This window comes from Acipenser ruthenus, chromosome 15 (assembly GCF_902713425.1).
Source record: "Acipenser ruthenus chromosome 15, fAciRut3.2 maternal haplotype, whole genome shotgun sequence".
In the NCBI taxonomy this organism is placed as follows: Eukaryota; Metazoa; Chordata; class Actinopteri; order Acipenseriformes; family Acipenseridae; genus Acipenser; species Acipenser ruthenus.
Window position 1 is genome coordinate 26011540 of NC_081203.1, and position 12556 is coordinate 26024095.

Genomic DNA, 12556 nt, shown 5'->3' on the forward strand with positions numbered 1-12556 from the left:
TGTTGGTGCAGTGTTTTTAAGACAAATTCGGAATCAAAATGTATCTACAGCTAAGGCTAAAAGCTTTGCATCACATTATAGAAATTAACACTTTTTGCTTCGTAAAGTCAAATGAAACCTGCTGAATAATGTTATGTTAACATATTGAATTACACACCACTTTGTAGTTTTCCATACACTTACAATAAGGTGACAGCAATTAAAAAATGTGACATTTCGAAATCTAACACGAAATACTGTACTTTATGGCTTCTGGTTGGCTTTTGCAATATCATTTTGTAGTTTCTTTGATTACATGATGTTAAATACAAGATCTAAATTAGGTTTATATTTTTATTTTATTATATCTCAATCCTTTTTTGGATTTGCATCAAAATTCTAGGTGATGCAAAACTTTTGTTACAAATTATCAACTACATACGAACTCATGAGAATGGTATTTATTATTATTTGTGGCACAAGTATTCATCATTTGAGTCAAGTGATGAACAACAGAAGGTTGCCTGTACTCCAGATAATATTAAAATTGTCCGCATGCAGCATGAAGCAGTGTAGTGTGGAAAATGTAATTTTTTCAAACCCCTACAATTTGCACTGTTTTGACTGGCTGCAACCAATACAGTCATTAAAAACTCTATCAATGCTACACTACACAAAATAAATGAACCTGGTGTGTAAAAATAATTCCTTTTGTTTTTATATGTACACACAGTCATTAGAAACATATGGTAGTGTAGCTTTTTCCAGTTAAACATATTTTTCAATAGCTGGTCTCCAAATGAGCATTTCATTAGCTTAGAATTATACCAGTTAGTAGGGAAGGGGATTGTCAGATTGGGCTGAGCACTTGATGGGCACTGAGGCTGGCCAATCAGAACGATGCTGGGGGTTCTGACGCAGCAGGGTGAAATGCAAGATAGGGCTGATATACTCTAAACATAAACTAAAGGTGAGGGAGCATTAGGAGTAATACTACTACTAATAATAAAACTACACTGCTCAGCCATGTGTGTTCCCCACAGCGGTGCTTTAACACATAGGGGCGATGTAGTAAAGTGTTGCGCCTGTCACAATATTCGCAAACCAGCTGCAAACAAGTTGGAAGTCTAAGGTGAAATGTACTAAACAAGCGCAATGCTATTTGTGACTTTTTAGGAAAAGCTTTGCAGCAGCAGTTTTTCTTTGCGGTTCAAACTTAGATGAATATGTAATTATGGGTGTTCCTGCATACATTCACAAAAAAGGGGCGGAGATAGTACATATAGGGGTTCTCAAATATTATAATGAGATGTACAAAAGCTGTCGGCAATCGCGACACTTACAGTTGCATCAACCCCTCCTCAGTTACATTCCAACTGAGTTCTCAGTTACTTAATCAAGCCCTTAACTGACTAATAATGTGCTTAATTAGACCTTTTTAATTGTTCTCAGATCCTAAAAAGTTGCAATTTCAAGTTACTTATAAAATTGTATACTTAACTTGAAATCTCCAACTGTTTAAAAGCTGAAAACAATAATAATAACAAAAAAAGTCTAATTAAGCTAATGAATAGTTCAATTAAGGGTTCACTTAAGTAACTGAGAACTCGGTTGGAATGAAAACCAGCAGATACAGGGGTCCTCCGCCGGAGGTGGAGAAGCAGACAGGGTGAGAGGGATCACACTATTTAAAGCACTCTGCACTTTGGAAAAATGAAGATGCCACATTAAGGAAAACAGGGATTGTGATTATTTTTGTCAGTGCACGACTTCCATTTTACTGTATAGAATGATGGACAATACAAAGCAAGGATATAAAGATTAGTACATATACCTATGTAGCTCCAGAATTTGTGAAAAAAGGTGGCATATAGATGCATTTTATTAAAACAATTTGAACCAGCTTTTTAGCATTTGCAGCTTTTTTCATAACATGATCGCCCTCTAGTGGATAACTAAACTAAGTCCACTCTTATGGGCAGTGTATTTTAGTATCTTGCCAAATTGATGAATGTCTTTTCCAGGTATGTTTGGTTCATTAGAAAGGTTTAGTCTGGGTCTCATAGGTCCTGCTTTATCAAGTGGTCAATATTATAATAACTCAGTGAAGAATGTAATAACCAGAAGTAGTCCTAACCAATCAGGCTAGCCCTCCCCCAGCTATGCCAGCTGTGTCCAGTGATTCCCGGGACGCCTCTGGCAAAATATCCTGTCTAAAAAGTCACATTGTGGAATGTGTCTCAAAAACCTTATGAACCTTTTGGCATATATATTCCTGTATGAACATGATGCATGAAGCGACCAGTTATACAGTATTACGGTACACTAATCCACAGCTGTGGATTACCAAAAATTGTGTCATCACATGTGGTAGCCATTGGTAAATCACAGTGCTTGGCCCAATTTCCAGTGTAATGCCTACTGTTTTCTTTATTTTGAAAATATATTTCTTGACATATGGAGAACCTGTACTTTCAACACAACACGTACATTTTGTGGCAAAGGTCCTAATTTGTGCGAAACCTAATAAACTTCATGGTCACTTTTATTATTTCACAATAATTTAAATATCGCTAATTTTGTGATTATTATTCTTTTGTGTATGTTTATAAATTTAATAATATCCTATTCACACTACGTAAAGAATGCATGACCATCAGGTTTTGAAAACTGGTTAAAATCTGGGTATGAATGTAGCAGATTATCACCAAATCAGTTTGAAATGTCTATACAGGGGTAGGAGTGTATGATACAAGTTTGGTTAAGATGTGTGTAAAATGAAGCCAGTTATCATATTCACCATGTAGATTGTGAGATTGAGGCAGAGATGGACGAACAGACAGCCACGATTGACAATCTTGTGAAAGAGAAAGGCTGACATGACCTTTCCAGTACAGGTACTGTATGTTTCAGTCAAAAAGCAACAGTTACTTAAACTGCAAACTGTGAAGTGTAAAACACAATTGAATTTCATTATCCTAAAAGGGTACTTGGGTGGATCAATTAAGCTGGCAGTGTAACACTTTGAAACCATTAGTATGAGCTGCCCATTAATCTTTTCCTTGGCCTTAGTAGTTTGTGTTTGATGGATTTATATTGCAGTTACTGCTGGCCGCCTTGTATTCATGAGATCTCATAAATTTCACCAAATGAGATTGTTCTGCTGACTCTTGATAGAAATACACGTCTTAACAGCAGCTAATTAAAGCAATGGCTCTTGGAGAAATAAAACTGATTGAGTTCTTTAATAGAGAAAAAACACTGATGGTTGAAATTGGCCTGGAAATAGCTGTCTGACAAAAAAGCAACTTTATCAAGTTATATTTATTTATGTATTTATTTTTGTCATATTAGTAGAGTATTGAATAAATCCAATAAAGAAAGTATAGGAGCGTTTCTATTTTCAATGTGTAAACTCATAAAAAACAAATCTGATGAAGTTTGCAATCATTCTGAGTTTTGAAGTTAGCCTGAGACTTGAGAATGTCAAACACTGTACTTCAGCAAGTACTAGCAGAAACATTTAGGTCACAGAATAATGCAGCTGGTATGTTAGACCATCAGTCTTCATCAGACCAACTCTCACATACTGGATACATATACATACACTAACTCCTTTATTGCATTATGTTATTGGGAAAGGTTTGTGTCGAAAGACATGTACTACCTAGCTTAAACCAGCAGATGGCTGACTGTGCTGCCATAATGCTTAAAATCTGTCTGGAATGCAGCTGTTGCAATTGCTTCTGTTGGCCTCAACCTTGTCAGAGAATCTTCGATTTGTTATAAGGTAGAACAATCTGGATTGAATCATTCAAATTGGATGATTTTCATACTCAATACCGTAATGATTTGATAACCAGAACCCAACACAGTATGTGGTGATCCAGGAGATCCACACTAGGGATTCTTCAGTCTGGAAGTTAATTGCCATTGATTGGTACTCAGTTGTAAAGACTAGGGAAGGATATGCACATCTCTAATCCACACCATACTGTTCATTGTGTTTTTATTTTTATTTTATTTTGTAATTTGGTATAGCTTTTTCAGGTGTGTGTATATACAGTTTACAGCTTCCTTACCCTACACGTTTACATCGGGTCAGTGACTAAATCAATATTAGGACAAAAAACAGAGAACTCAAATCAAAAAGAGTTTCAATATCTAAGTATAAAGAATTGAATGTTAATCTATATTGCCAGTTTGATCGGAAAGTACTACCCTAGGCCATAAAGTGAAAATGTTAATTATTTTCATTGTCAGGAACCAATCTCAAATATCTCATGAGCATCTTGCTTAATAACATAACTTTTCCAAAACACCTGAGGAAGAGTTGAGGAAAAGCTGAGGAAGAGTTCAGGATCAAGTTTGGTTTTAGGATAAAAAGCTGGAGGTTCAAGAGTACTGAGGCAGTGTGTTGCCATTGCTGATACTCCCTGATGATCGATGTCTTGCAGCTTACCAACACAACTGTCCTTGCTACCTGCTGGATGTGCTCCCACTATAATGCATCGTTCAAACAATGCTGGGTCTTTGCTGTATAGAGCTACATGGATTACATTTTGCATCACATGATCAACTTACTTTGCATCTATAATTCCGGGCGATGCCAAATCCTTCTGGGAAGACAGGTCAATGTATTTCAAGTGAGCTCAGACTCAGCAAACGTTTAGATTTTAAGCAGACTAATACTGCTGTAAGTTGTTGACACTTTACAGGAATCTATTTGCCCTGTGCTTTTTATTATTTAATTTATTATGAACAATCAGCAGTGTAGTTCAAGTCAAACAGTGATAAATGAATGCACACTTTTTGCCCATTGTTCACGATCAGACTAATATATCTTTTTTTCTTTTCTCAGCAGGTGGTAAACTTGATGTTGTTTGCTTACCAGAGCTAATGCAACCTGAGGGGAAAAAAGCTTTCTGTTTATAGATTCTTTTTAATTAGTTAAATATTTAGGGATTGTCAGATGCAAGGGTAAGGGTAAGAAACAGAGCCCAGCTCCCTCGTTACCAAACATAACACATTCCCCCCATGGCTAAAATGTAAAAGAAGGATGACATTTATGTAAACAGTACACGCTGCAATTAGAGCTTGATAAACACTTTACTTTATGACATCTCCCTAGAGACAAATACCTTAATGGTAGCCCTGAATACTTACCAACTGCACATAAGAAAAAAAAAGAGTACCAGTAAACTAAAGCATTCAAAATGGATGTTTTAACAGATCAATAACCCCCAAATCAAAAACACCAATTAGTCCTAAAAGTCCTAAAACAAGAAAAGTCCTATGATTTTGTTTTAACAAAACAGCCCAAACAACATTCAACCACCAGATGGCAGTATGTAATTAAAAATCCATTTAAAATAAAAAGTAAACAGTAATGCCAGCTGGAGTCTGCTAAGAAATAAATAATAATAATAATCTCCATATCATTTTTTACACCATATTAAACACACATCATTATTGCAAAACAGAATTAGACAAAACCGCAATATTGCATACATACAGCTAATTGTGTAACATTGTACTAATCCCTTGCTGTGATTCTATACTTGCTTTGGGTTGCGAGTGTTTGTGGACCTGCTGGAACAGATGTAAGATTCTTCCCATGATGTCGGTAATGGATCACAGCGAAGGATAACCACAGTGCTGCCTGCTGACAGACCAATGCTTCTCAGCTGAACTATGTGTCTGCTAAATGGAGCTATTTAAAACAGCCATTATCCCATGGAGAAGTCAGCATCCTTGATGCACATTCCTCCTCCATTTCAAACTCACTTTGTAGATGCTATCATTAAAATTGGCCATCTTTTAAAACTTTGAAGACAAGAATTGAAGCAGATTTAAAATTTAAGACAAGTTCACACTATGTACAAATCTAATGGTGAGAGGGTTGTTCTACCCTTCTGTGATGCCTACAATTAAAGTGTAAAAAGTTTCCAAAGTCATGTACAGTATGTGGTTTAAATTTACACCACTCTATGATTGCAAACATCATTAAAAGGCAAGAGAACATTTATAAACAAAAAAAAAAAAAACATACTTTGAAGCTACTTGCTATTTCAAATGTTTCCCCCAAGTTTGACCGGTGTGGGAATTATTAACAACCTAACATTGTCCATTCTGGATTTTCCTGTAACTAGATCAAGGAAATGCCATTCCTCTTTCCCCACCATTCATCATACTGTGTAAAAAATGGTTCATTAAAGAGTTAAGCAGAGAGGACACTTTCCCAAATCTTTGACACATCATTTCCCCTTCATAATACTAGTTAAATAAACCCTTCTCTGGGTGTCGGACTGTCTCCGGAGGTCTGTCTCTAGTACATTGTGGACATATTTACTTTTGTGCGCCTAGCAACAGCTGCTTGTGTAAACTGGGGTTATCGGTTCAAGAGCCTGGTCTTAAAAATAATAGCAAGTGAAAACAAATCCTCTTTAGCATTTTACAGGGTGATTTTGTTTGTACCATTGCTGTACCTCACTGATGTAACACTCCTGCTTCACTCAATTCAATCTGCAGTTTTTATAGACAAGTAAATCAAAGTATGCTATGTACACCAAACATTCGCTAGTGTCTTTATGTAATTGCAGTGCATTCACATTAGTTGAAGAAAACAAAATAAAGAATGCGTCACACAATTATAATGTTTTTAATGACAAACTGAGATTTGCAACAATAATTTAAGGGACTTGGTCCCGCTGGTCTCACAGAACAGCACAGATTAATTGTACAGCACAGATCCCTTTCTTCAGGAGTTAATAACACACACACAAGTTTGGAATGATAGACACCCCCCCCTCCCCAGTCTAAACAGATTTCTTTGAATTTTGCAATTTATTTTATTATTCAGAATTACAATACAATAAAAAGGACAAAGTGATAAAGAAACTGATTGAACATACTTTCATATGGAACATTAACCTGCTTTATTATTGATTTCCTGTCAGATGTTACAAGAACACACATTTCCCCATTGTATCCAAGTCATTGCAAGCTCCTCCTATTTTATAAAAAGGTAATGTTTACTTAATGGCACTGGTTATACTTTCATTACATGTAGCTATTACATTGTTACTACATATGGAATAACATACAATGTATGCACTTTCATTACATATGTAGTTAATAGTAACTACATTAAAACCATAAAAAATATGCTTTTAGTTACATTAAAACACCACTGAATATTGCTTATGATATTAATGTCACTAATGTTGATAATACAGAAACATTTAATAAACTTTACAGAAAGATTGACACAGAATTAAAAAACAACAACCTAATAACAGATTAGTGACAGATTTAATAACAACAAATTTGGTCTTTTGCACAAAACACAGGTTCAGCTAGATAATGAGAGTGGAAAAGGCAGATCCCAGTTTCCTTGAAATTCAAACGTGGCACCAAATGTGTGTAGCTGGGTGCTGTCAATGTCTCATTACCTTGAATATTTAGAATACATACCAAGAACAATATGTTATACTCTTGTGTGGCTCCGTTGTTGTATTGCCTATACATCAACATGGCTACTTACAACTGTATATACAGTACATCTAAATCCAAACCCTTAACTATTGATTGCAATGCATTTGGTGTTTAGAAGGAACAGTATACCAATGGGATGGAATTTATATGCTGCACCAGTACCAAATGACCTGTGCTTGGTATGTATGTAAGTAAATATAGACAAAGAGAGGTTTCAATATCAGGTCACATATTAATTCCCAGCTGCACAACAGCTCAATTCAGTGATTTTTGTTTCTGATAATTCAGGGTTAAGAAGAAATCTACGGGAACATGTAAGATTCTAACAACTCTAAATAACTAAAACAAAATGTTTTATAATTCTTTAAAACAAAAGGTCTGTTGCTTTAAATGACCGACTGTCCTATCATATATAGATGTGCTTTCGACACTATTTCTTCTGCATATATATATATATATATATATATATATATATATATATATATATATATATATATATATATATATAAAGATTTTCATTCAGTTATTAACATGTGCTATCTATAAAACATTGTTAATACATGTATGTTAACAAGATATTCCTCTTTGTGGTAGGGGAAAACATGGCCTACTTCCGCATAGGTTTTATTTATGTATCCACATTTTTGTTGTTTACCCTTTCCTTTGTAATTCCAATGCAGTAGACTATAAATATACTTTCTGGTATGTTGGGAACTGTTTTTTTAATGAGCAGAAGGCACTGATTAAGTATCATTGCACAAGGTTTTGGGGCTACCCATGCTGTTAGGCAGAAAGACAAGTACAGTAAAACAGACTAAATGGGAAAGGAGTCCTATGAGGACTGTTAAGACACATATATAGGATGGGTATAGTGTTACTAGGTAAACCACAGAGTAATGCATCTGGTCAGGTTGAAATGCCAGATGTAGGACACAGGATATTGGAACACCTTTTTTAAAGTAATGTCAGGGATAGAAGCCCTACTTGAGGCAAATAATATGCATACCAATTCCATAATAAAGACAGTTACAGTGCCCCTATACCTCATGAATGTGGTCATGGTGCTTTGCACTGGGTACCTCTGACTGCTAAATAGCATTGCTTTACAAACTGCACTTCTGGAGAGAAGCATCCAATACCACAGTGGCAATGTAGAAGCACAGTGTCTGTCTGTTTGCTTGCACTGCACCACTACTATTGGTGTACATGATAGTTATTATGGGAAAGGAGCATCTCCGATAATGGCTTTTGCAATACTAGTCCATACTAGTGCAGGACTCACCCACAGGTTAAAACAGGCACCTTGAAAAGTGACAATGGAAATTCAAGCCAAAGAATAGAAATATGAAGACAGTAGTATTTTTTTTTTTTTTTTTTTTAACAGAAGGTAACTGAGAAAAGAACATTCCTTTTTATTGGCAACACATCTATTCACGAAGAACATGCCTATAATCCTTACCCGTTAAACATTTATGTGAAGACATACAAATGTCAAAAATTACTTTTTCAGATCATCTATTGATGAAAAAAAAAAAAAAGTTGTTTCATAGCAACCACCAACCACCAAAGAAAAAGAAAAAAGGGGGAAGAAAAAAAACACTACATTATCATTTAAAAAAAACAAAAAACAAAACAACAACAACAAAAAAACACAAACAACCAACCCCCCACAATTTTAATAGTGTCAAATCTTGTTAATTGCTATGTCTTAGGAAAACAATGCTTTAAAAACACCCCTTTCTACAAGCATGAATAATACTATTAAAAAAAACAACGTGTGAAATACATGGTTTGCCAATATCAGACTTTATTGTAATATGGTTCCCATACACTCCTTGCAGAGGGTAGATGAAAATGCAGATAGAATTAAAATACCATGTAAGAACAAATGCCAAAAATGCCACTGCCTGTCTGGTTTACTAAAGCCATAGAACATGGGGATTTGATCAATGATTCCTTTTAATCCATATAAACACAACTGAAACGACTTCTCCTTTGGAAATGGCAGGTGTTTTGAGCGGCACCAAACAGCAAAGATCCATCAGAAGGGGACTGCTTTGTTTTTTCTGTTGGTTGTAATTGAGAAATCGGTTAGCTGGCTATTGAAAGCTGCTGTAACAGCGAGTTCTCTGGCGAGATCAAAACCCACCAATTGGAGGGAAAGGGCTAACCCCACATAGCTGTGCTCTGTGCATTTGTATTTTTTATCCAGTTCAAAATCTTCACATTTAAGAAACAATGGATGTCCTTCAATGCAAAATAAAAAAAGGATAACACAAAAAAGACACAAAAACACAATGTGTTCCAAAAGGCCTGTTTGTTTCACCCTGGGCAGGCCCCTAAATATCTGGCAATGTCTCATCATTTGTGCTTCATGGCAAGCTGGAAGACAGAGAAAAACAGAGAAAGAAAGATTAACATAACTCATCAGAAACAGTTTCACAGCAATCTACGCTAAAATTATACCTATTATTATCTAATTAAACACTAAGATTTTCAGATGGTCTTTGTTTCAACATTTAAAGGTTAACCTTTTCAACTTAATGAATCAACGATAAGGCACAGAATAGTTATTGACAGAATAAATCATTAAACAAGTTCAATCAAAACAATTTTTTGGTTTAACAGCACAACATAATTTGTTTAGTTTTTAAGTGTATTATTATTAATCTTATAATGCATCGGCACAGAGCCCCACCTTTATGAAGGTCATACAGGTCCCACCTGTAGACATTACTGTTTAACGATGGGATAATAATCTGCTAAGGCATCTCGCACATTTTAACCATTTGTTCACAATAAATAAAACCACATTCATTTCCATGTTCCATTGAAAATCAATGTGTATATCGATTTCTGTAGTATTTATAGTATAAATATCCTAGTATGAAACAGGTACTATTTTCACAACCCCACATAGGAACTTAAGTAGAACAAATGCAGACTTTTGTAAAAATGTCAGCTTTTCCATTTTCAAAGGCTATTCAACTAGTGAACAATAAAGCCTTTTTGGATTAAACGATTTGACATAATTGACAAGAAAGCAATTGCTTCAAGAGTAAAATCCACTCTAATGCTGCAGTACGACAAGGCATTAAAGCAATTTTTGAAACTGGCATCAAGATGCTGATTACAAAGTTCTGTTGTTTGCCTAAAGCAGAAGATAGTCAAAACTGTCAGGTGTTGCCTCATGTAGTTAATCTCAATCATTACTCAACAACGACTTACTCTATACTTCTTCCAACAGATTTCAAACTGTGTCCATAAAACATTTCCTACATTATTAACACCTTGTATTTTGTTAATCTTATCTCGATCCGTTACCGTACCCGATACACCCAGGGCAAAAGATATTCACCCACGATTATCCAGAAAGAATTAATTAGAACCATAGTCTAGTTTTTTGTTGTTGTATGGTTATCTGAACCCCACTGGAGTATGTTATGAAAGCAATAACCCATGACAGGTGTTCAAATGATTCAATAACCACACACCTAAGGGTGTTCGAGGCAAAGCCAAGTGCCGTTAAACAGCAGAGACCTGCAGATATTGGACCATATTTAAACACCCTGGAGCGTGATATTGCATTTATAGGGGAATGAACCAACATTCCAAAACTTGTTAGCCAATGAGATTCTTGTCATTTTATAAGAAGCCAGTTTCCACAAAAGTGTCTGGGGGGTGTCTATATGCTTATACATTCTAGTAGAACACATTTTTTAATGTGGCTAATGGTAGGATATTGCATTTGTGTGTGGGTGTAGGGGTGCTTGACGGATCTTGATTAACTGAAGCTGAAACAAATGTTTCTCTTATAAAAGCTGTCCAAACAGTGCATAGATCTGATGCATTTAATACAGCAGTTAAAATTACACACAGTTTAAATCAAGCCAACAAAAGACCTACCAATAAATTACATTTACAAACAATCACACTAACCAAGTGTTTGTAATTTATTTTTATATACAGGCCATTTATTATTGGAGATGCAGCACAAACATTAAAAGTTACTGTATCAATGTTAAATAAACAGAAAAGTCCATTAATTTGAATTTTCTACCAAAAACTAATTCACTAAATTGATTGGAATTAACAGTTACATTTGAAGTAGAGCATTCAATGCAATCCCTAGTCTCAATTTTACTTGTATTATTAAACATGAGTTAATGAAAACAGTTTATTTAAATCTGTGAAAATTAGCACACACAATTATTTCTCTGCATTTACTCTTAAGACTGATAGGAGCTTCCTTAAATTTCCCATTCCAATTATTTTAACTTTGTACTGCAACCAGCAATTCATTTCTCAAATTAAAACATATTTGGTCTATAATTTAAAAAATCTGAAATATTTACCAACAAACAGGTTTGAGTTCAATCACAACATATTCATATCTTCAAGTTGAAGCATCATAATTTATAATATGTTAATACAGCTTAAGCAGGGGCTTATTTGTGTCATTGTACTGTATTTATATCTTGTCATATAGTACTATTTGAGATGGAGACAAATAGGCTACCATGCCCTACTGAGACATTATCAAATACACCACAGATCCTCTGAGAACCATCATTGAACATCACAAATCAATGTAAACCCCTGTTGATAAACCACAGTCCCTGTTACTGTATATGCCTGTCATTAGTTTCCTATGTGCTCTTCTATTTTCCAGAGCCTATTAACAGCCTATCTATTCTAGTTCCCAAGGAAGCTCCCCAGTGTTTGTAGGTATAAAGTTCATTCGTACTTGGTCATCAAAATATATACTGCTGTGTGCAATGGCCTTCAGCGCAGAGAAGCTTCTTGTTTTCAGAGCTAATAAATAAAACCATTGAAGCAAAGCAGCACTGTTAATCAAATCAATCTGTATTTTATATAGCGCCTTTTACATTAAATACAAGGCTGGGATGTGATTTCTAAAACATTGTGGATGCGTCTGTCGTATAGAATCATAAGAAGATGCAGTGAAAGATCAGAAGTAGCAGAGATGTAACAGTATGTGTATGTCATATAGAAACATGAGAGTAAGACAGTGAAAAATCAGAAGTAACCAAGACACAACAGCTAATAACAGATACCA

At 35.1% G+C, this 12556-nt stretch overlaps 1 protein-coding gene across 2 annotated transcripts in view; it reads right to left on the reverse strand.

Moving 5' to 3' along the window:
* Positions 1-6624: 6624 nt before the first annotated feature.
* Positions 6625-12556, reverse strand: part of LOC117417231 (syntaxin-binding protein 6) — a 49806-nt gene continuing 43874 nt past the window's right edge. For both annotated transcript variants that reach the window (XM_058987631.1, XM_034905501.2), the window contains one exon: positions 6625-9858. In XM_058987631.1, coding sequence (XP_058843614.1) covers positions 9838-9858 — 21 coding nt within the window. In that variant the 3' untranslated portion in view covers positions 6625-9837. The remainder of the gene's footprint in view (positions 9859-12556) is intronic.